Source organism: Balaenoptera physalus (assembly GCF_965194825.1).
Source record: "Balaenoptera physalus genome assembly, chromosome: X".
Classification (NCBI taxonomy): Eukaryota; Metazoa; Chordata; class Mammalia; order Artiodactyla; family Balaenopteridae; genus Balaenoptera; species Balaenoptera physalus.
The window spans coordinates 29,912,905-29,939,610 of NC_138903.1; the positions used below are offsets into that span (position 1 = coordinate 29,912,905).

The 26,706-nt window shown below is 34.8% G+C and overlaps 1 protein-coding gene across 5 annotated transcripts in view; it reads right to left on the reverse strand.

The window, feature by feature from the left end:
- DMD (dystrophin) overlaps positions 1 to 26,706 on the reverse strand; it is a 2,259,822-nt gene that overhangs the window by 1,492,210 nt on the left and 740,906 nt on the right. For all 5 annotated transcript variants that reach the window (XM_082446317.1, XM_082446321.1, XM_082446320.1 and 2 more), the window contains exons 3-5: positions 26,389 to 26,481; positions 24,914 to 24,991; positions 4,482 to 4,574 (exon numbers count right to left, since the gene is read on the reverse strand). In XM_082446317.1, the coding sequence (XP_082302443.1) occupies positions 4,482 to 4,574; positions 24,914 to 24,991; positions 26,389 to 26,481 (264 nt within the window). The remainder of the gene's footprint in view (positions 1 to 4,481; positions 4,575 to 24,913; positions 24,992 to 26,388; positions 26,482 to 26,706) is intronic.

Genomic DNA, 26,706 nt, shown 5'->3' on the forward strand with positions numbered 1-26,706 from the left:
AAAGGGCAATGTGAGATAACAGTTCTTCTTTTCCTACAGAAAAGAGAGTTACCAAGAAATCTTTATTAAGGATCAACCTTCAGTCAAACACTGAGCGGCTCCTATGGGGAGTCTTTAAGCAGAAAAATTCCCCACCCTCAGGGTTCACTGTCCCTAAGACAGAAAGAATCAATATAAATAAATATGTGTGTGTGTGTGAATACAGCTATACATCTATTTTTTAAAGGAAAAAAATGAAATGTCTTTGAGCACTGATTTCAAAAAATGACTAGGAGTTAACGGGGCAAAGAAGGTGTGATGGACCTGGAGATGCACTACCAGGATTCTCCTTTAAGGAAGGGCTTGTTTCTCCAGCTGTCCTGAGGCAGACATCACCCATGAGTCCCCTCAGGAACTACCTGTGTTGCACAAGCATGTCACCTATGGTCACATCCCTCCTAGGGCAGCCCAACTTATTAACTGATGAAGGGAAATTGTATAAAGACTCAACCATTTCAGCCCCACTCACGATAACTCTAAAGGCCCATTCTAGCTCCCAGTTCTCCATGGAGTTCAAGAAGGCTTTTGAGTGTGCATCCATGAACAACCTGCCTGCCAAACTCAGAGTCTGCTTCCCAGAATCCATCCTGTGACTAAAAGGAGTTACAGCAGAGGGGTAGGACTGAAGAGAGGGAGGAATAGTCTTCTACAAGGGATGGATGGTAGTGTGTGAAAGACCTGCAGAAGATCGAGACCTGTTTTGCCCAGAAGGCACTAGCTAGGCAGGAGGTTACAGTAAGGGCTTTCAGCAGCGCAAAATCCATCTTTCTCTTACCTGTTGTGCACATAATAAATAACATAAACATTCCAGTGTAAAGGAGCCCTGGAATTGAGTATTTCTTTTGAGGTAGCCAGCAAAGGTGGGGGTCTGACCTCTGAGAGCACACCACTGCTAGTGATACCAAGCAGGACCCTTGAGGCTCCTGGGCACAAAAGCCTTTCTGTGTCCCCCATTTCTTGATTACAGGAAATAGGCTTCCTTCAGCCTCCATGACCTTCCCTGAGTTCCAAGGAGCAGATTCAAATAGTTGCTAATTAGGGAAGGGAGGGGATGCGGAGACAAGGGAGGAACAGTCAAGAAACTATAGTGCAGCCTTGGGACAAGGTCCTGGTTCCCCCTCAAGGGATACACATAACAATATCTTTGAGCTGTTTTGCAGATACTGAAACCTCCACCAGGTGGGAGAAGTTAACAGTGTGCTGCCCACAAGCACGTAGACCCCAGACGGGTTGGAACCAGGAGGTTGATGATGCTGACTCCCACTTACCTCACAACCAACCAATCAGAGGAACGTCCACGAGCTGATCACGCCCTCTTTGAACAATTACTATAAAACTCCTCACTACCCCCTCCTGGTTGGGATACACAGTTTTGAGGGCATTAGCCCGCTGTGGCCCCCTTTGCCTGGCAAAACAATAACGATATTCTTTTCTACTTCACCCAAAACTCTGTCTCTGAGAATTAATTTGGTGTCGGGGTACAGAGGCCAGATTCAGCTTCATTAGCAGGATATGTTTTTATCTCCAGCTGGTTCCCAGAACCGAGGTGACCCCCGCCCCCACTAAAAAGGATGGTTTGCACTTCAAAAGGAAGGAAGAAAGGGACACCTAACACACATTGTCTACTTCACAATTTTGCTCAAAGCTGCTTACTCCTCGATACAGGCATTATTTTTCAGGCAAATCATTTCATTTAAGTAGAAACCAGAAAAACAGTGACAGGGGAAATGGGGTTGGCATTCCTGAGTTTCTGCAAGTTCAGAAAGAAGGCCTCCACAGCAATAGTAATAACATAGTATATGACACTGGAACCACAGATCCACATCTTTCCATCTCTTCATGTCATTCTTAATCTCATAGATCTGGAAAGTACATTAGGTTGGCCAGTGTGTCCTTTAATCTTTACTGAGACTCAAGGGCTTCTTTGACTATTTTAAAAGAAGGCAAATACGCATTCTTGGTGAAAATATCTTCTGCGATTCACTGGGTTATGATGAGGAGTATCGAGCAGGAGGAACTTTTAAAAAGTGATTTAGTAGTTTTAGTAGAACAGGGCAGTGTGATAGAAGAGATAAGATAAAGAGGCAGAGGCTGGGGAGAGTCTACATCCTTGCAATCACAAGGATATGGTGATTTGAGGACATAGATGGAAAACAGAAGACTGTAAGAGAAGTCTCAGACCAGGAAAGACTGCAAAAGCATTCCTTCTGGTATTCCTGATGTGAAAGCCCTTCCACATGCTAATTAAAAAAATAAGCACACGCACAAGCAAATGAAGAAAATATCAGACAGGGTGGTTTTAAACTCTATCCTGCAGTGAGTTGAGAGGGAATTGGAAAGGGTTTTGAGGAGATAAGAAAGGGTGAGATCATATGAGAGACAGTTTGGGTGATAAATACAATTAAAATAGCCTTTTGGGGCTCTGAGCACGCCTAAGTCCTCCTGCTGGCTTTGTCATGACTGCCATCTGCGCAACTCAAAGTGTTTTCTGCAAGCTGGGGTCTCTCCATGAACAATTTGTTACGAGGCCATAAGATAAATATCAATACAACAGTTGATAGTCCATTAGAAACTTCCATAGCAATTTTACAGAGTCCTATTTATGTTGGTTGAGTTTAATGATAAAAAAGAAGCTTGGGTTTTATGTGTCTCTTTATTTCATTTTTCTAATGCTTCAGTTTTATTGTAATTTATACACAATGGAAAAGGGGGAAAATACTGCTGCTTCCTCAAGATAGTTTGAGAAGTACTGAGCAACAGAAGGAAACCAGTTTGGTGGGGGGCCCTATGTTGCCTTGCTGGTTCTATTTGACACCATCGCTACATGAAAAAAGCCCAGAATTGAGAATCTTGGGCTCATCTGAGGCTCTTATGAGCTATTCTCTGTTGTCAGCCGCTATGGTTGTTCTCTCTCTCTTCCCATATTGCTGTGAAATAGGACTGAGCCAGTTCAGAGTGTTTACAATAAAACATATGGGAGTCAATTGGGAGAACAATATGGGTACTGAGTTCAGTAGGTATACCTCTGGTCTACATGCTGTCTGACTCCGACCAGGACCAATCTACAATTCAAGTTAAAAGTCAACCTTACTAAAGGAAGTAGTGATACCTGCTACAATAGGAATGGACCTCAAAGATTATGTTCAGTGAAAGAAGACAGATATAAAAGAATATATATTGTATGAGTGCATTTGGTATGAAATGTCCAAAAAGGCATACATATAGAGACAGAAAATAGATGAATGGTTGCCTAGGGTTGGGGGTGGGAGAGGAGAGTAATGGTAAATGGACCTGAGATTTATTTTTAGGGTGGTGGAAATGTGCTAAAATTAGATTGTTGTGATGATTGTACAACTCTGTAAATATCCTAAAATGTTCGACAGATGGGGGGAATTGTTTCTTCCTCAAAATAATTTGAGAAGTGCTGGGCAACAGAACTAAACCAGTTTGGTATACTTTGAATTTTACACATAGAACAGGTAAACTTATGATATATAAATTATATCTCAAAAAAAGCTGTTATATAAAAAAGTAATCTCTACCAGTAAAAAGAGCCGGCATCTCAATTACCCTCCAAATTCTTAAAATATGAGTGGAAAAAAAAAGTTATTAGTATGATACGCCTCTAAGGAAAATGGTACACTGTACTGAGTGCTTTATGGATATTCTCTCATTTAATCCTGACAAGAAATATACGTGTTCATTATTTTTTTTTCACTTTTGATAGTGAGGGAATTATGGCCCAGAAAGGGATGACATTATATCCAATGTCACTAAGATGGTAAATGAGGAAGTTAAAACTTAAGCTCCTGTCAGTCTGACTAAAAAAATATATACTCTTCACTAAACCAATGATCTGTGATCCATTTTGCAGAGGACCAGTAAATATAGGCATTCAGAAGACCCTGTGCTGAGGTGGTTCAGAAAAAATGCAATTTCCAAGTCAGACTATGAAGTAAGTTTTTCTGTATAACACATATACAGATCATCATATCCCAATAGTCTTTTATTGGCTTTAGTTTACATTGAGAATACACATGATTCACAAAGTCTTATTCATTTGATAGTGATTAACAGGAAAAATACCCCTCTTCTTACAAAACTATGCAGATTTACTTTTAGGTGAGTTACAGAAGACCTATTTGTGAAAAGTATTTTTATTACCCTATTGATGAGGTTTCTTTTTTTTTTTTTTGCCTCATCTGTACCCAGTGAAATAAAATTTAGAAAAATATTCCTGCAAATGTGCTAGAACCTGTTTTATAATCTGCTGATACTTCACATTGCAGATGACAATCATCCCAGTTTAAAAAGCAGCACTATGGAGATGGGCTTTGTATTGTTAGAGATATACATGTTTTGCAGATCAATGGTAAAAATGAAAGGAAGGATCAGCAATGTTACCTTCCCCCATGAAAAAAAAAAATCATCAGGATTCTTACCTGCCAGTGGAGGATTATATTCCAAATCAAACCAAGAGTCAGTTTATGATTTCCATCTACTATGTCAGTGCTTCCAATATTCACTAAATCAACCTGTTAAAAATAAAGGGGAAACATTTGAAGGAAGGAGACAAAATGTCTGTTTGAAAAGAAAACAAAATGCAAAGGTAATTGCATTTATCTGTTTCCAGAGCCTAAGCAGCATTATAGCTTTTTAAAAATAATCTATAAATGAAACAAACTGCATTTGTAACTGCACTTTCTGTAACAAACAAGTGTCCCCAAACACATTTACAAAGAGATAGGAAATGAGTGTACTTTAGTGTATAAATAAATTACTGCAGATTAAAGAGTCCAATAAGAGTATCTCCAAATAAAATATATAACAATGATAACTCATAAAGGATGCCTAAAATTAAAAAGTGCTTCCTAGGACATAATTGAAACTCAAAAATAGAAATTTCATCAATCCTTTTATCTAGCTCAGAGGAGTGCTATTGTAATTAGGGGTGACTGCATTTGACTAAAATGTCCTTGCTTTAGAAATACATGTTAGAACTCTACTAAACAATGGAGCTAATGGCCAGCTCTCTTTTCTCTATCTAGGACTGGGTGTGGGAATTAAAATCTGGCAGAGTTTTATTTTTTCAAGACAAATCCCATCTCCTGTCCTTCTTGCTCCTAACGTTTTTAGGTGGAGTCAGGTTACACATAAACATCAGGCAAATGAGCACATGAAAAGATATTCAACATTACAAGCCATTAGGGAAATGCAAATTATAAACATAAAGAGTTAACACTACATACTTATCATAATGGAAAAAGTTTAAAAACTATAGTGACAATATCAAATGCTGATGAGGATATAGAGAAATTGGGTCACTCATGCTTTGCTGGTGGAAATGTAAATAGTACAGCAAATCTGGAAAACATTTCCAGCAGTTTCTTACAAAATTGAACATGTGCTTACCATACAATCCAGCAATTGGGCTCTTAGGCATTTATTCTAAAGCAATAAAAACTTCTGTTTATACAAAATCCTATACTTAAGTGTTCATACTAGCTTTATTTGTAACAGCCAAGAACTGGGAACAACCCAGATGCTGTACAAGGGTGAATGTTTAAACATATTGGTACATCCATACCGTGGACTACCACTCTGCAATGAAAAGGAACATCTATTGATACATGCAGCAACTTGGGTGAATCTCATGGGCATTATGCTGAGTGAAAAAAACAAAGCCAATCACAGAGGGTTACATACAGTATGATTCTATTTATATAACAACTTTGAAAGACAAAATTATAGAAATGGAGAACAGAGTAGCAGTTGCCAGAGGTTAGGAACTGAGGTGGGGTGGGAGGGGCAGGTGGATGTGTTTATAAAAGGGTAGCACAAGGGATACTTGTGATGACGGATCTGTTCTGCACTTGACTCTGATGGTGGATACACAAATGTACACATGTGATAACGTTGTAAAGAACTAAAAACACGTGGCAACACACACACAAAAGTACAAGTAAAACTTGGGAAACATAAATACTACTGGTGGATTGTATTAATGTTGATGTCCATGGTAATATTATACTATAATTTTAATGTATGTTACCATTGGGGTAGAGCTGGGTTAAGGGCACACATGATCTTTCTGTATTATTGCTTATAACTACATGTGAATTTACAATTATCTCAAAGAAAAAGGTTAACTTTAAAAATGAGTATCCAGGGATACTTTAAAAAGAGAGAATATCACAATAAAGCAAATATGCAACTTCAGATTAAGGTCTATACAATGGGGGTGAAACTGTCCGAGCAAGGGTTGAGGGCTGAGAATTCAGATTTCTCTCTCTACTTACTATCCCTAGGCTCACTGATCCCTTTGCTTGACTTTTCTTTTGGCTGTCTCCAGGACTCTGCCATTTTGTCTTGTCCTGAGGTTATTGACCTGAGAGAGTTTCCCATTTATCCTCCTCTAGATAGCTTCACTAAATAGCCGAGATTCATTTTGGTTAAACCTTTCATTCTCTCAGGCTCTAAACCTTTACTGAACTAAGTCTCACTTGGATCTGTCTTTCCCTCTTGTCTCTTCCTCCAGTAAGATGGGTTTACCATTTTCTCACTCAATGCTAAAATATATTCCTTATCATTCATCTTAATTTTCTAAATCCTATTAATTATAACTTTTAAAACTATGAAGCAATGCGGGAAATCCAGGTGAAAATAATAAAAAGGCTACTCTTCAATTTCATTGCCAAATCACTCCCAATTACTCCCCACGTAAACTTATTTGTAGGTTCAATGGATAATCTAATACTTAAATTTATTTTTATATCCCAACTATATACAAATTATTGATGGATTGGATTAAAACAAATAATTGATACAGAAAAATTTAGAATCATTGAAATAAGTATAAAAGATCTAGATACAAGTCCATAGTTTAATTCCACACATAATTTATAGTAGAGGGTATTACTAAGCTATGCAATAGATTACATGTGAGGATGGTACCACATGGACATTACAGAGAAGTCAGCCTGAAGTAAATGGACAGCATAAAAATGGACATTTAAGTAAGGCTGTATTGAAGAGTGGATGAGCAGAAGTCCTGAAAGCTGGTTAAGGTGAAAGACCTTGGTTTTCTTGGGTATAGGAAAGTCAAGGTGATACTGCCATTGTAACACATTACACGTCTGCTTATTTCTACAATGCAGATGCTTCTCATTGGACAGCTGAATTTTAGTAGTACCCCATGCAAATTTTTCCTAATTCAGTGCTGAAGTAAATATCAGAATTTCAAATTACTGGGCATTCACATAGATTTTTTTTCCTATACATGCAAACAATAATTTGCCATGATATCTTCATTTTAATTATACAAAGTAGATACAACAAGTTTCTAGAATTTAGATCCCAAGGGAGATTAATAACTCCTGAACAAGAAAGCACCATCATCTACATTTCATCTGGGGATTCCTCATGTGGCAGTAGAGGGGAGGAGTTCTCCATGTGGAAAAGATGCTATAAATCTAAGAATTGATTTACTGATTAATTCATTCAACAGATTCATATGTCAGGCACTGATGTACTTAGAACACAAAAGGGAAAAATACTCCTGCTTTCTAGAACTTAATTATAGTGACAGTGAGAATCAGACCATATATTTTTGAAGATCCAATTATTTAAATAAAGAACATGTGATTTTTAGAAAATAGATATACTTGGGGAATCACTGCTGGTAGTTAAGTTTAGACTTGCCATAGGGATCATCCTGGGGAGACTAAGAGCAAGCAGCAGGCCCTTAGATACCAGCTGCCCCTATCCACTCTCATAAGCTTGTTCTCTGTGTGAGCAGGGAGATGATTCCTCCATTTAGTTATCCCCATAAAATCCCTTTTAAAATCCAATCTATATTATATCAGGGACTGTGCTCAGGCCTGATAAAGAAGACTAAGGTAGAACCCCTAATGTCAAAAAGCTCACAGCAGGTCACAAAATAAAAGTTAATTAAAATTAGGTAGGATCCAAAAATTCCGCTTCTAGGTATATATCCAAAAGAATTGAAAGCAGAGACTCAAACCGATATTTATACATCAATGTTCACAGCTATTCACAATAGCCTAAAGGTGGAAATGATCCAAATATCCATTGACAGATGAATAGATAAAGAGGACATGGTGTATATATACAACGGAGTATTCTTCAATATTAAAAAGAAAGGAAATTCTGATACATGCTACAACATCAGTGAACCTTGAAAACATTATGCTAAGTGAAATTAGCCAGCCATAAAATGAAAAATATTATATGATTCTACTTAGGTGAGATACCTAGAATAGTCAAATTTATAGAGAAAGAACGTAGAATAGAGGTTACGGGGGGCTAAGAGAGAGGTGATTACAGAGTTTTTTTAAACAGGTAAGAGGTTCAGTTGGGGATGGTGAAGACGTTCTGGAAATGGATAGTGGTGATGGTTGCATACATAGGGGAATGTATAATACTAATGCCACTCAATTATACACTTAAAAATGGTTAAAATGGTACACCAATTTTTAAAAATGTTTAAAGTGGTAATGTATATGATATGTACATTTTACCACAATAAAAATAAATAATAAAAAGAAGCCACTGGCGCACAGTGCACACACACACGCCTTAGACAATATCTAAAGGAATGTGCCTGGTTGTGTTCCAATAAAACTTATTTATAACCACTGGAGGAAATTAGGTAGGCAACTGTGTCTCATGGACGCCCAGTAGAGAAAAAGAAATTTTTGTGACAGTGTAAGCAAAAGAAAGAAGAAATATTCAGTGTTGACCGAATCTGTAAAGAAGGAATATAAAACTGGAACAAATAAAGGGGGGGTGTGGAAGGCATGCCAAGAAGACACATGTGACTAAGGATATGGGGGGCAAGCGTAAAAGATATTACGTGGTTGGGAATTAGAAGTGTTGTACTCAGGGACAAGGCGGCATGTGTGAAGTTGTTAAACAATCTGGGGCAGGATTATGAAGAGTCTTAAAAAATCTCAAAGAATGAAAGGAACAAGTTAGGGCACTATGAGGTAGAAAAATAATAATACCAGAGAAGTTGAACAGATCTTGGCTAATTCTTATGGGCACTGAGAAAAAACTAGCTGAGATTCATTATAAATGTCTCTAACTAGTACAAGGACGCTTACATTTTTGTCAGGGACAACAAACCTTTTCACAATTCTCAACTCTAAGAAATGTGCATTTTATAGTAATATACTGCATCTTTAATTACAACTTTACAAGTGATGCAGTGATAACCATTTGGCCATTTCTTTTGTCAACCTTCAATAAACAATAAGAGCATAGTATTAAATCTTAGTTTTACAGGGATATTCTGTAGACAGTTACAATAATGCAATCCAATTTATGTAACTTTCTGTTGATTTGCAATTATATTTTGTTATTTCACTTTTTTTATTGCCAATGTTACTCACTACACCATCCTATCCAGTAGGCCAGTTTTGTTGGTGGTCCTTGCCATAGGGTGCAATGGGTAAATAGCATGGCTTTTAAGTGGTATTTCCCTCATATATTCTCAACTGTGTGTGCCTTAGAGGGTAACTCTTATCACACTGCAATTATTACCAATCATCATTCCTTTCTAAAGGTTCATATTCGATCAAGTCATGTTGTCATAGGTGGGTATTTTGTCATCCTGTAGTTGGGTTGTAAGAAACACAACTATCCCCATTTTTTGAGTGGTAAATTATATGTTAATCTTTGTACTGTTTTCTATGTCTGTGTGTATGCACATGTGTATGTATGTATATATAATTTCATTTTTGTTCTTTTTAGAAATATTGTATTTCTTTATATATAAGACCACACAAATATTATTTTACACAAATGCATGAATGAGATCTTACACATGCCTCTCCTATTTTTCTTGAGACAAGTTTTCTTTTCCATTTTGTTTGCCCCACTTTCTTCCCAACTTCTTTCCTAATCTGACCCAAAAAACTCCCTATTCATATGATCAGTGTATGTGTGAGTGTGCATGTGTGATATCCTATAAACACAAATTTGTGAGGTTTTATAGTCTACAGAAAATGGCATATTATTCAGGTTCTATTGAATATTGCTTTTACCAAACAATAATCACTTTTATTTGTTCATTTTCATGGCTAACCCATTTGACCCTCAATTTTCGTATGCTTGGTGTTGTTAATAATGCCCCATATCTCACCATGTAGCTATGAATTATATTGATTTTTAAAAATCATTACTAGCTCTTCTCAAATAATCATCACCATGCCGCACAATTGCTTCTCTGTTTTCTTTTATGTAGTTTTTTCCTAATATATGCTCTGGAATTATATCTTCCAAGGATTATCAATCTAATTTCCAAGTAACTATGAAAAGGGAAAATAAAAATTAAAATATGTTAATATCTATGTTAAATGAATAATTATGTGTCTGTCTAGTAAGCAAAATAAAAAAACATTTATATGACATATATGCTAATAAATGGATTCTGTGTGTGTGTGAGGGGGTGTAACAAGCACAAAATAGCAGGAAATTCAATCTTGAGGTCACTGAGGAGGCCCAAAGTTATGTTTCCCTGTTTTGCAGAATGAAAGCATCTGATACCAAATGAATAGGTGTGAAAATTGATATTATGTGTGAAAATTAAATAGCATGCATTGAATTTTTGCAGAAACAAGTTCACCTCCACATGAAGATTGACTTTAGGAGTTCCTGCAAACAGTTCTAAGACTCTACTCAGAAAGTAACATTAGATTCTGGCTCAGAGTTTTGCAGTGTTATCTGTGGAAGATGCTTTACTCAAACATAATTCTGGAATACATAGAAAATTCTCACCATTTGCTTTTTTTTTTCTTTTGGCTGCACCGCAGCACACAGGATGTTAGTTCCCGGACCAGGGATCGATCCTGGGCCCCCTGCAGTGGAAGCGTGTGGAGTCCTAACCACTGGACCACCACGGAATTCCCTCACCATTAATGGAACCTTACTGTGGCTCCAGCAGAATGTTTAAATGTGAACTCATAGGAAAAACTCCCTTGGGTTAGGATGAGCAGGCTGTAAAAAAATGCACCTAGGAAACTTAAGGAATTGGCTTTTGGAATACAGTAGTCTATTGTTATCCATTTTATAGGTGTGAGAACACGAATTGAAGGGACTTCGTATTCTGTCCCCACATTAGTAGCAAGACTAAAATATCTGATTTTGTACAAAAATTTATATTTAGTAATTCTATGATTAATATATAAGTATTTCAGAGAGCACTGCTCCTTCCTGGTGTTCTACCTCCTAAATGAGTTTACTAACCACTGGGCATGAGGAACAATTCTTTTCCATTGCTTATTCAAGAGAATAATGTTTGTTTTATCTGAGGTTTTGTTTTATCCCCAGTTCCTTCAAGGCTTGGATGCAATCTAGCATTGTCAGTAATATTTTCTACAAGCTAAATTTAGATAGCCCACGGTGGTTATATTGAAAGGATTTATACATATAATAGTGATATATGTAAGATTTAAGAATACTTAGGAAAACCATAAGATTTAAAACGAACCTGAAATGTAATGGTTTAGTGAAAGGAGATTACTGACCTAGACAAGTTTATATTATTTTTGATTAGCTTTACAAGAAGAAGAACAGCAGAATGAGTTCATCAGACATAAACTTGCGCACAGTGACTTTGGAATGAGGAACATTTGACATTTAAAAAATTGCAATAACCAGGTCAAATAATGAAAATGGAACTTCTCAGGGTAAAACAGAAGGTAAAAGATAAGAAAAAAGATAAATAAATGCAAGGGAGTGATATTCCTGTGATATATCTGACAAGGTTCTAAGGAATAAATCTCTTACAAATGTTCCATGCTTTTGAAATTTTTGGTGGTGGCAGGGAGATGGATAAACTTTTCCAGTTTTAGTTTGTAAATAATTTAAGCATTTGCATTCCTAACATGGATGTTGTAGAAAGTTATATCTCATTCAATAAAGGAACCATCATCTTTCCAATAAATGATATTCTTGCCTTTTTAGACAACCACTGAGAAGGACATTTCATAACTACAGGGACTAATGAAAACACATCTTGTATCATTCAACCAGTTGATATTAGCTTAGGGCTAGGAGGTTCCTCATATGTTTCAAAGGATGTGGTTCTTCCAGATCACTTCAGATTTCAAGATTTATCCTAAGGAGGAGTCACTTTTGTTCCTTAATATGCAGAATACAATCTGAGCTTTTACTTTCATTAGGCATGGGGTAAGGGATAAGGGTAAGCAGTCTTTGTACTTATCAGTCTTCGTATGTGCGTTTAAGTAACTGAAAAATGCTGCAGATTAAATCTTATAAAATAACTTCACATAGAATGATAAGATTATAAAAGGAACCATGAAATATCATCTTTAAAAGTTTGAGTGGATTTCCTTAACCAGAATCTTAAACAATAACTAACATTTAGGGAAAAACCATGCATTGGGATTTATCAAATAAACAGCCCTCCTAATAGACCTCATGCAGATACATCTACCTTCTATATATTTGGTTCTTTCAGATTCATACATTTCTTTCTCATAAACTGTTTATAACAGAGAATCTCTTTCCAACACTCAAGACAAATAGGATTTGCTTTTTAAATGTGCTAAGTGCCTTTTATAAAACATCTGCCATTATGTAGTCAAGCTAAAGAGACTTCTCCATATTCAAGAGAAATTCCTCAAGCATTTATATAATCCTTCCAAATATAATGCATTTAAAAGATCAAAAATTCAGAAAAAGCAAAGGAGTTTCACTGCCCTGCAGCATGTGCTTTTATACTGTGTTTAAGGTTCATATAAAATTTTAAGACTTAAGGGCATAAATCATACCCACTTTTGCCATTGAAAGATGCATGTATTGAATCTTTTATTATTAAATGATGAATAGTTCAATATATACAACATCAAGGGTAGGCTGCATTGGCCATTGTGGCCTTGGGTCTCTACTGGCAGGTTTTTTTTCTTCCCTCTCATATCTCTACATTCAAAATGTTATTTTTTATTTTAAACAAATATAGAAATTTGCATTGAAAAATACCTTTCAAAAGCACATTTTGACGTAGAATACATCATAAGACTTAGTACTGGGAATGCACTATAAAGATACTACCCCCTAACTTCAGTGACTAAGCTTTACCTATTTAGTCATTCATTAAATATTTTTCACCATCCACCATATACCACATATTAAGTGTTGAGGACAGAGACTAAAAAATGGACTGTTTTATCAAATTGCTTAAAGACTAGTGAAATGAGTTAAAATTTCTCTCTATTTTGGATGCATTTATGATAATCATACATCACAAGGTAACTCTTAACAGAACTGTGTTTTTGTTTGTTTATACATTTCCTCTTTGACACTAAAGATTTTAAGCAGTTAATTTTAAAAATCTCATAATGTTAAGGAAATATAAACATTAAAATGGTGAAAGAATATTGAAACAAATATAGCAAAATAGAAATTTCAATGCAGGTAGTCTTATTGAACATAAGATGCAGAACTAAACTTTTTGGCAAAGTAGCTCTTATAACTAAACTAAGCAAAATTTCCTAGATGGAATATTGTATACTAGAGGGCATCATTTGCTGCCCTCTATAAAACTGCCCTCAAAAATGATTTCACAAGATAGAGTAAGATAAAAGACATATACACTTTCAATATAATATTATTTAACTTGAATTTTTATAAATACTATGTATCTTATACCTGGCAGTATAGAATGCCACTTTAACGACAAGAACCCTACGTAACCCATGCAACTATGGTCAACTAATCTATGACAAAGGAGGCAAGGATATACAATGGAGAAAAGACAGTCTCTTCAATAAGTGGTGCTGGGAAAACTGGACAGCTACATGTAAAAGAATGAAATTAGAACACTCCCTAACACCATACACAAAAATAAACTCAAAATGGACTAAAGATCTAAATGTAAGACCAGACACTATAAGACTCTTAGAGGAAAACATAGGAAGAACACTCTTTGACATAAATCACAGCAAGATCTTTTTTGACCAACATCCTAGAGTAATGGAAATAAAAACAAAAATAAACAAACGGGACCTAATGAAACGTAAAAGCTTTTGCACAGCAAAGGAAACCATAAACAAGATGAAAACACAACACTCAGAATGGGAGAAAATATTTGCAAACGAAGCAACTGACAAAGGATTAATCTCCAAAATATACAAACAGCTCATGCAGCTCAATATTAAAAAAACAAACAACCCAATCCAAAAATGGGCAGAAGACCTAAATAGACATTTCTCCAAAGAAGACATACAGATGGCCAAGAGGCACATGAAAAGTTACTCAACATCACTAATTATTAGAGAAATGCAAATCAAAACTACAATGTGTTATCACTTCACACCAGTTAGAATGGGCATCATCAGAAAATCTACAAACAACAAATGCTGGAGAGGGTGTGGAGAAAAGGGAACCCTCTTGCACTGTTGGTGGGAATGTAAATTGATACAGCCACTATGGAGAACAGTATGGAGGTTCCTGAAAAAACTAAAAGTAGAATTGCCATAGGACCCAGCAATCCCACTACGGGGCATATACCCAGAGAAAACCATAATTCAAAAAGAGACATGCACCCCAATGTTCACTGCAGCACTATTTACAATAGCCAGGTCATGGAAGCAACCTAAATGCCCATCATCAGAAGAATGGATAAAGAAGATGTGGTACATATATACAATGGAATATTACTCAGCCATAAGAAGGAACGAAATTGGGTCATTTGTAGAGATGTGGATGGACCTGGAGACTGTCATACAAAGTGAAGTAAGTCAGAAAGAGAAAAACAAATATCGTATGTTAACACATACATGTGGAACCTAGAAAAATGGTACAGATGAACCAGTCTGCAGGGCAAAAATAGAGACACAGATGTAGAGAACAAACGTATGGACACTAAGGGGGTAAAGCAGGGGGTGGTGGTGGTGGTGGTGTGATGAATTGGGAGATTGGGATTGACATATACACACTAATATGTATAAAATAGATAACTAATAAGGTGCTGTATAAAAAACAAATAAAGTAAAATTTAAAGAAAAATTTTAAAAAAAACCCTATGTAGCCAGAGCTTTCTAGTTTTCAGCCATGTATACTGATTTCAAGAAAAAAAAAACAAAAAAAAAAACACTTGACAACAGCAATGGCAAAAAATTCTAAGATACATGACTAACATTTATTATGAGAAAAATGTTCAATTATAATATAATTTGTAGCCATATTATTATTATCCCAAAAGATCTCCATGTGTACAAATCAAAGTAAATGATTACCTCAATTTTAAGTTGAATATGTAAAGAAAAATATAATATTTTTTCCTTGATGCAAGAAATGTACGGGGTTGGCGGAAGGTAAACAATTCACCTTATGAAATTATTTTCATTGATAACTAGCTTCATTTTAAGAGGAATAATTTCATATTGCATCGGAATATGAATTTAAAGATTATAAGATATGCTTGTATATATTTTTATGTTCCATAGAAGAATATTTTGAAATAAGTGCAACTATTTCTATTAGCACATTTCACAGATGACAAAGTAGAACCAAAGTCATGAAATTATTTGACAAAGATCCCGTAGTTAGTGAGTGACAGGGTTAAATGGATACACTTCTTCTGGATCCTTGGAATCAATATATATAAGGTGCAGACGTATCACAGGCCTATTGTGTGGACTGAAATTTTAATATAAAAAATAATACTTGTCTAACATAAATTAAAAATTTGGAATTTATATCTGAACACTGGATTTTATGAGTAATAAATGGAAGCAGTTTATATTTGGTCAAAGATATGTTCTGACATACCCCAAAATACATTAAATGGCTATTTAAGTTTCTGAATAATTAAAGGACACATAAAATACTACTCTTAAAGAACACTTTAGAATCCTCTTTATCTAAGATCATATGCCAGGAAGAGTGAACACTATATCATTTTTCAGATCAGTGACATTTGACAACCATTCAATCTAATTCAGTGACAATTTTCAATGATGTGATTAATTGAATATTTGAACATAGCTGACATTTGAATTTTCACCCTAGGCTTTTTAAGTACTCATTTTGGATTTGTGGTTTAATAATGTACAACAACAGTCTTATTTTCTTTGTGCTATCTCACCTTGTATAGTTGAAATTACTTGGTAAAACTGTGCCACTTTTTCATAGACAATTGATGAGAGTAGTGAACATAATTATGAGATTTACAACTGTGTCAGCTAATATTAAATCACATTAAATCAGTAAAGTCCCAGTATATGCCCAGGGTATGATGCAACACTCTATTTTTTGTCAGGTTCTTTAAAATAATGATGGAGTGCATTCCATGACCTCAAAAAGGCACTGGGATTCATAAAGTATACACTTGGAAATCTTGGGATGGAAGAAGAGGAAACAAACTGGGATCAGCCAATGAATGGAAGACAGGTATCATAATGCATCTGGAGGACAGTTTAAAACACCACAGACAGTTAAATCTCCCTACCAGATTTTTAATGGCTAAATTCCTTTACCAGTGAAAAAAATCAATCATTATTCAACTTTACATAAAATGATTAAAAATGCAAATTTGTACTAGAGGAAACTCATTGACTGGAATTTAATTATATCTAAGGGAAAAAATCTACCAATAAACAAGTTCAAATGACCCATTAAATATTTCTTTACGTCTGAGAGAAGATGGGGTTAGAGACCTGTAGAACTGAATTCAGAATGTCTGGTGAAGGGGACTACCCACAAACAAGAGCGGAGAAGGATAAAGGAACGATAGAATGGCAGTATGAGAGATGTTCCCCTATTATCTGAGATTTGCTCTATCTACCTTCAATAAGTTACAAATAAATGGAAGCTGTGGATACATTTTATCTTGAGCTAGTATGTAGACAAGCACAACCACTTGGTAGAGTCATCCCCTGTTTCACAGGATTTTGTATTTTCTTTTGTTTGCTTGTTTAAACCACGGCCAACTTTATTTCAAAAGTGCTTTGCTCTCAGCAAATATTGTGATAAAGGCATCACTGCACTTAGAAGTACTTCTTTCTCAATAAGTGTTTTTCACAAATAAATTATTGATAGCAGGGATAACTTCATGTTAAAACAGCCACCAGAGAGAATGCAAATCAGAACATAAATGTGGTGTCTGAGCTCTACAAAGCTAAGTTGTGAGTGACATTTGAGTGAGGAGTGTAAGTTAGAAGTCAGGAGAGAAAAGAAAGGAAACTGAAGCACAGGCTCACATTGAGTTGCTAGTTTAGAACTAGGGAATATGCTAAAACTAGTCATTTAAGGCAGAGGAAGAGGCCAAATTGGAGGAGGGGAGGAAGGGGTGGGGAGGGGAGGAGGAGAGGAGGGGAGGGAGGAAGGAAGGAGACAAAATGAACTTGACCTAAGAAGATTTTGAAACTACCACAAATATCTTTTCAAAAGGAAGTTTCTAATATCCCTTTAACAACAAGGGAGGGCCAATTTTTTTCAGGTGATTTTAAAACTTAGGTTTGTGAACAGATTTGTAGAATTGGGAGGCCCCCTCATGATTTTCTATTAGCAATTATCAATTTCTTAAAACTTTGAATGAACTTACCACTAGTTCCATTGGACCCAGAAGTCTTTGTAAAAAGTTTGTTTGGTTTTGTTTTATGATTTCTTAAGTTCCTTTGGTTACTGCTGTAGGTACTCTATATTCCACTGTGTTAATTCTTGTAATTTATGATTTTAAATAGAATATAATCCAATTTCATTGCTTTTTTATAATCAACATATAGTTCTGTGTAGATTCCATTTTTGGTGTCTATATCTCTTGTACCTATTTTTAATATTTTCTATGTTTAAATTGCATACATTTGATTTATTTCCCTCTTTTTTCTGATTAAATTTATAAGAGATTAGTCTATTTTATGATTTTATTACAAGGAACTAATATCTTAAATTTATCTAGTGTTTCTTTTTTCTAACTCAATTCTTCATTTATCTTTTATTTCCTACTTTCCTTAGAGCATTTTTTTCTTTTTTGTAACATTTATGGCTGAAAGCTAGAATTAACTTATTTTATCTTTTTTTTTTTTTTAATGAAGATAAAAACAAAGACAAAAATTGAACCTCTGGGTAGAACCGAGGCCATTTCTCATGGGTTTTCTCATGCAATGCTTTTTCCTATACAAACATGGATTTGTACTCTTGGTTTCTTATACATTTTAAATTAATCAAATTGAATTTTTTTAAGTATTATTAATTTCTACTGTTATATTATTATTATCAAAGATTATGCACTTTAAAAGTTCTTTTTATGTGTTTAATGACATTTTCACTATATTCTAATATATTATCCATTTTTTATTTGTACATATGCCAAGGACGTTTTTTATATGTTTACCTTCACCTATGCCTATAGTAAGTTTTATAGCAGGGTAGAAGTTAGAGATAACTCTTAGTCTATCTTCCTTTTCTTATTCTGGTGTTCCCCAGAAGCATGGGAGAGTAATGTCAGCTGGTTCCAAAACTAGCCAGAAACCACCTCCACTCCCTGTCAGCAAATGGGGGAGGTGGTATGGCCTTAAAAGTGAATGGCTTCCGAGACTTCCCTAGTGGTCCAGTGGTTGGGACTCCGCACTCCCAATGTGGGGGGCCCCGGTTCGATCCCTGGTCAGGGAACTAGATCCCACGTTCTGCAGCTGGGACCCAGTGCAGCCAGAATAGATAGATAAATAAATAAATATTTAAAAAAAGAAAAAAAAGTGAATGGCTTCCTGCTACACCCAGCAAGGTTGGGCCCTGGCCAACATTAGGGCTCTTAACGTAGAGATTCCCAAGTCTTCTTTTGACCAGAAAAAAACCCAACAAAAATAGAGCTATCTGAAGGGCTGGGTTTTCTCTGATTGCTCCCCCTCCCACATTCTTCACACCTTCTTTGCTTGAGATGACCCACCTAGTATGAGATGGCTCCATCATCCAGGATCTCTTACCCTCTGGCTTCTAGCTAGGTTCAATCAATGAGCAGCACTGGCAGACTATTAGAGGACTGAATAGAGAAACTAAGGTACCAATCTCCCACCTCCTCCAGCAGGCCATGATTTGAGAGTAACTGCATTCTTTAGGTACCTATGGTTGCACTTGCTATCCAGTGGACCCGCTCCCAAGGTTAGAGCTTTCATTGGTTTAAGGTAACAGCTCTCTCCTTTTGTCTCTTTAGGTTTAGGGGTAGTAAAGCCTATTAACTGAGGCTAGTCTCTGGGTGCTTCACCATTCATTGTTGGTTCCTTTAATCCTGCCCATATTTCTGTATATATTTCTTTTATTACAGTCTTTTCAACTTTGTCTTTGCATAGGCTTTCTGATTCATTTCAGGACTGTTAATGATACACATGGCTTCATGAGATGACTTGGGCTTGGATAGTGACTATATCAGTGGATAATTCAATGGACTAAAAATGAAAGGCTTTTCCCCTGCCTATAAAAGGCACCACATAGATCTACTGATGTCTGGCCATTCCCTAGGGACAGGGGAAATCATTCCTAATAATGACAAAGTTAGAATTTTCTGAATGCCTGTTTGAGAGCTTAGATTTGGATTTGGTTCATTTAAATGAAATTATAAACTACTGTTTTCCTTGCAAGTCTAACCTTATGGGAGAGAAGGTTTATATATAATTCACACAGATTTTATAGAATCATCTATGCTTGGGAGTGTCAATAGGTAGAAAATCACTATTAAATCTACAGTTTATGTTATTTGTATTCTCAACTTTTTTCTTGCTGCTATCTGTGTTGTAATCTAACAATGGTGAATTAAAGGCTCTGAATAAAAATATATTTCCATCATTTATTCTTTATGGTTTTAGCAGTATTTCTATTATGCAGTAAGTTGTATTATGTGTTAATTATTGATTTCAACTTTCTTGGATAAAAATGATATTTTCAAATACTTATAAGTTTATCTTTGTTATTAATATTCTTATCTCTGACTTTTAAAAGAACTTGTTTTATTACCCATTTAATTTATAATAGCCTTTTTATGTTTAGTCATTTTCATCTCACTTAGAACTAAATTCAAACCCTAACCATGGCTCCCCATGTTCTCCTCTTCCCAGCACCACCCTGCTACCTCTCTGATTCCCTACTCTACTACATTTTTTTCCACACTCAGTCCTCTCCACCTCTTGAGTCCTATTTCCAAATACTTTTTCTCCTCTAGGTCTTTTTATCCCACTGCCTGGACCATTTTCCTATAGATAATCCCATGGTTCACTCCTTCACTTCCTTCCAGTCTCCACCTATAAGACAACCTAACCAAAGGCCTTCCCAAACCTCCTAGTCTATTTGTCTCTTCTTCATTCACTTAGCTATCACTACATACATTATACATATTTAACGTCCTCTGGTATTTGACTCTAAACTCCATGACATAAACGATTGCATTTGTTTTGATCACTGACTGCAGTGTTGCTACCATTTGGAATACAACCTGACATATAGTAGACACTCAATAAATAACGCATTGAATCTAAAAATACTAACATTATTCTGTTTAAGGTACGACTACTCAAAATCTCCAATCAATGCCTACTATTTTACTTAATATGCTGATTTATTTATATCCCATCCCAGGATCATTTAGTCATCTGCTATAGAATACCCAAGGCCATTTTTAGGAAAATATCCTGCTCTTGAACATTCTCTTTGTGTGTTTATTCTTTATGCTAATAATCAGAGACTAAAAAACATGTCCCTTGGAATATTTTCCATTAATTTTCTGCTTTCTTTTATTACAAAATAATGGGAAGTATAAAATGATAATACATTTACTTTTGAGCATTTGTATTCTGTGTCTTTTGGCCTGGGACTAGCTCAGGTAAAGGTTATTTCACTCGAGGTTTTGGTTTACACTGGAGAATGTTTTACTTGAGATTCTGTCCTTTAATACAGAGACCTCAATTATATGCCATTCCCCATTAGGGCCCTGGCTCAAATGGGAGCTTTGTGGAAATTTGCTTTTGAAGAACTCCTTGTCCAATTTAACCCTCATTCGGGGGTCTTCGCCTGCTAAAACATTGGAATTTTATCAAGATTTTCTATTTTCAGTAAGAAATATAACCTCCTGAGAAAAGATCCATATATTGCATTAATCACATTCTAATTTTGTATATTCACTTATCACATTTTATTAAACAATTTCATAATAAAATACACGGTCTATGTTCAGATAGATAAATATAGCCATAATTTGGAGTTTGGCAGGTTGTAAGATCAGTTTTACTTTCCCTTCCTACATTTCTCTTATTAAACTTTTTTAAAAAAATTGATAGCCTACATACAGAAAATATACTTAAGCGTACAGCTTGATAAATTTTCTCAAAGCAAATGCACCTGTATAACGACCACCAGGTCAAAACATGGAAATCTTCAACACCTCTGAAGATTTCATCCTGCATTTTAAAATCTAACCACTCTTCTGACTTTTAAACTCATGGAAGCATTCTGCCTATTCTTGAAATTTAATTAAACGAAATTACAGTAGATACACTTTTGTGTCTCACTTTTTTCTCTTTCTGGAAATTGATCTATCTTATGTACTGTGTGTCATTATCATTTGCTCACTTTCATTCTAATTTTGGCCATTACAAATGAAGCTACTATGAACACTCTTTCATATATATAAAAGAATATTATATATATATGAATTTTTTGGCAAACATAGAAATGTATGTCTGTTATATGCTAAGGAATGAAATTGTTGGGTCATAAGAAATGCACATTTTTATCGCATTTAGTATATAATGCCAAACTATTTTCAATGGCTGTCTGAATTACATTTCTACCAGTTAGTTGTGAGAGTTCAAGTTATTCCATACCCTCATCTACACTTAGCATTATCAGTCTAATTTCAACCATTTTTGTGAATTTGTATTGGTATCTCATTGTAATTGTAATTTCCCCAATTACTGCTGAGGTTAAACACACTTTCATATTATTCTTGAACTTCTGAACATCCTCTTTTGTGAAGTTCCCATTCAAGTTCGTTGTCCATTTTTTCCATTGGATTTTTTTTCTCATTTTATAAAAGCTAAAATTAAATAAAGTATAGAAGAAAATCATAGGAGACACTTAATATACTCAATAGTGTAAAGATGTCAATTCCTTACAAACTGATCTATAGATTTAACTCAATGTTGATCATATTTCAAAGAAGGTTTATGTGGAAATTAAAAAGATGATTGTAAAATGAACCTAGAAATACAAAGGGCCAATATAGCCAAGAAAATATTGAACAAGAAAAAAGTGGCAAAAGTTCACCAGATAACAAGATGTATTATAAAAAGGCAGTATTCCACATGGCATGGTATTCATGATGTATAGACAAACAGAGCAATGGAAGTGAATTTAAGTCCAGAAATAAAATTATAAATGTATCGAAAAATTTTTTATGACACACTTAGTACTGGAGAACAATGGGCAAGCAGCATTCTTTTTAATAAATGATGTTGTCGTTCAGATTCCAAGTAAAAAAAATAAGCTGAATCTTAACCCATTCTTCATATCATATATAATAATCAATCATTTCCAGGTGAAATACAGATCCAAATTCAAATGGTAAAATAATAAAGCTTACACGGATAAAAGCAAAATGTAATACCATAATGGCTTTCGGAAGGCAAATATTTCTTAAACAGGACACATAATTATAAAGTGAAAGTTTATAAAAATGAACTACATCACAATGAAGAACTTCTCTTTATCAAAAGATAAAGTGAGTTAAAATTTTAATCCACAGAGAAGGAAAATATATTTGTAATACATAAAATAAACAAAGGACTCATATCCAGAACATAAGAACAACTCATAATTTTGATGAAGTTCAAGTTAATTTTTTCTGTTTTTGCATCATGCCTTTGTTTTCACATCTAAGAAATATATGGTTATTCCTAAAGTCACAGGGATTTTATTTTATGGTTTTTCTATTTTATTGCCAGAATTTCTTCTGGTCCTGTATTGAAAACTATAAAATTAATAATTATAATATATACAAAAAAACCCCAAATTCATAATCTATAATCAATATGTGAAAAAACAAAACTCTTATCAAAAACAAAATCTACAGTTTCATTAATCCACTACTTTAGAGGAGATCCAACAGCCTATGTTTTGACATTTTCTTGCTCGGAAGAGATCAATTTCTTCAACTAGATTAAATCTAATAATTCTTTGAGTTTTCTGCTGTTTTCCTTGCTCTTATATTTTGTAATGGAATACGAGGAATTGATATTTAAAAAGACATTTTCTTTGTCTAAGTTCCTAATATTGTTAAAATGTTTTCTTAATTTATATGTTACTGATCTTTCAAAATGTTCTATAGGATGAAATAATGCCATTTGCAGCAACATGGGTGGACCTAGAGATTATCATCCTAAGCGAAGTAAGTCAGAAAGAGAAAGACAAATACCATATGATATCACGTATATGTGGAATTTAAGATACGTACGACACAAATGAACACATCTATGAAACAGAAACAAACTCACAGATATAGGGAACAGACTTGTTGCCAAGGGGATGGGGCTGGAGGAGGGAAAGATTGGGAGTTTGGGATTAGCAGGTGCAAACCAGTATATACAGGATGGATAAACAAGATCCTACTGTATAGCACAGGGAACTATATTCAATATTCTGTGGTAAACCATAATGGAAAAGAATATGAAAATGAATATATATATTTATAAGTGAAACACTTTGCTGTACAGCAGAAGTTAACATGACATTGGAAATCAACTATACTTCAGTAAAAAGTTTATAAAAAGGTTCTATAGGACTGCTAATAAGGCAAACATTCCATAGATTATCTTATTCTGCTGCAGAAAATTTGCAAATATAGAGTTAATCACTGCAGGAAAATAATAAAAATATATAACACTTCTGTAAAATAATTTTCATAGGTTAAATATGATAGTAACCTTTCATAAAACTGACCGATTACTACACAACTTTCACTTCCATTTCCAGAATGATGTCCTCTCCCTGCTAGATGAGCTGAGCAATATTTGGGGGAGTATACATCATTATTAATCTATCACTAATTATGGTTATTTTAATAGTATATGATCAATTATTTGAATTTATCCTTGAAAGAGAGATGTAATGTAATTAGGAAGTTACCAAAAAAGCCAGTAAATGTATTGGTTAATTAGAAAGATTGTAGGAAGTTAATAAGAAAGGAGGGCTACCTCCAATATCATGAGAGAGGGGAGGAATCTCAAAGTCACTCTGAGGAGACAAGAACTCCTTTCATCTACACACTTGTTTACATACGATTGTTGACTTTTTCTAATACCACACATATATCTTCTTCTAGTTAAACTTAATCAAACATAGGAATAGAAAACAAATTTGCAACTCTTATGCTGAGTTGAAATACTGAGTTTTCTGTGTAACTTTCATACTTGGATGTGTTATCTAATAAATGTTGGCTTAATTCAAACAAACTTTATCATCATGTGTGAACCCACTTTATACATAAAAAATAATAGCCTATTAAAAGCCATTTGTTTCACGAACACTGCTGTAAGGAGCTGAGTTTACCACAGGACTTAATTTGGCCACCAAATATAACTGCATTATGTAAAATCTAAAAACAACACAAAGTGGCCATTCAGGTCTGGTTCACACCTTTCCCTGCCCCCCTGTGGATGCATGCATTTACTTCCTGAATCACATTAGCAGACTCACATGAACTAGAACATGTGCTCTTAATGATAACTGCTTTGATTTACGAGAGAACTTGAAATGTTTTCTCTGTTTTTAGGGCCAAAGCCCTCACTCAAACATTAAGCATGCTGTCTCATGGTATCCAGACTCTGTCCAGGGCTCCACTTACATTATTTTTCTGCAAGACCTGTAGTGCCTTGTTGACATTGTTCAGGGCATGAACTCTTGTGGATCCTTTTTCTTTTGGCTGAAAACAAAATGAAACAATGTTGACTACCCAGGGGAGAGAAGGACAATCTACCAGAAATGGAATAATTGATATATTTCACTTCTAAATTGGAATCTTTTAAATGATCACAGGTTGTGAGGCATTAATATAATGAATTTAAGTGCTTCAGGTTAATTATCCTTGTCATAGGAGTTTCTTATAGCATGAAGAAACTCCTTATAGCATGAATCAGCCACTCCTCAAGAAAACTGATAGCATTTTTTTTTTCTTCACAAAAGAGAGTTTGGTTACCATCTCTCCTTCATTCTACACCCCAGTTGCATGACCACGAAGAGAAACATCAGCATGCATAAGGACATTTGCTAGTAAGATAGATAAGTGAGTCAATTCCCACACTTTTTAGGAAAGTTTAATAGAGATTTGAGCCTAGCAAAATTCTATAATGCCAAATAGGCTTAACAGAAACTATTTCTGGCAATATTACCTTAATTGTCTTAGTCACTGAAGCTCAAAACCTCAATCATCTTTGGTTCTCTAACCCTCACCCTCAATCCCCAAAGTCTTATCTTGTCCTGTAATTTTTAAACTAACATTTGCATAGTGTATTACAATATATGGATTAACTCATTCAGTTGTGGAGTTTTAGAAAGTCTACCATTATGATGCCTGAAGTATTTACTCTTAAAATGAGATCTACCCTCCTAAAACAATTTTAACTACACAATACAATGCTGTTAAGTATAGGCACAGTATTGTACAGCAGGCCTCCGGAATTTATTCATCTTGCAGGACTGAAACTTTATACCTGTTGAACAGCAACTTCCCATTTTCCATACCTCATATTAAGTGTTCTTAAATCCTAAGAGTTCTCATCACAAGAAAAAATAGATTTTTTCTATTTCTTTAATGTTATATGAGATGATGGGTGTTCACTAAACTTATTGTGATAATCATTTCATGATGTTTATAAGTCACATCATTATGGTGTACACCCTAAACTTGTACAGTGCTGTATGTCAATTATATCTCAATAAAACTGGAAGAAAAAAAAGACAAAAGACTAAATAAATAAAGTTAAAAGTTAAACTTAAAAGGTCATTATGTATAAAAGCCTTATAAAGACAGCCACTAACAAAGATACCAAATAATAATAGAGAATAATATCTATTAAATAATATAAATTATATTACTGAAAATTTCACCTTCTTGTTCTGCATATGATAGAAGATGCCAAAACAAAAATAATATTGCAAGACTGTTTTTTTCAGGAATAGGTCCTGTATTGCTAGTTAAATCAGTAATTAGTAAATTAATTAATTTTACTGGATCTCATAAAACTATGCTGAGTTTGTTTCTGGTCTGGAATTCTTCTGAGGTTAATGTGAAGTTCCTTATAAATACTGTAAGTCACATACCAGTCTTTGCCCTGTCAGGCCTTCAAGAAGGTCTAGGAGGCGTCTCCCATCCTGCAGGTCACTGAAGAGGTTTTCTATGTGCTGCTTCCCAAACTGAAATAAGAAACATACCCGATTAAAGAAAGCATGTTTCCAGTGATCCATTTCTACGAATACGCCTTTTAAAATTTAAAGCTATGTTTAAGAATATTTAATGTATCTAGTTCTTAATCTGCCAAGGGTGATGGACGAAAAGAGAACCTCCAAGTAAAAAACAAAAACCAGTAAATCATCATTCAGCCAAATCTATTTAAATATTTTTCTCAATAACAAGAGTTG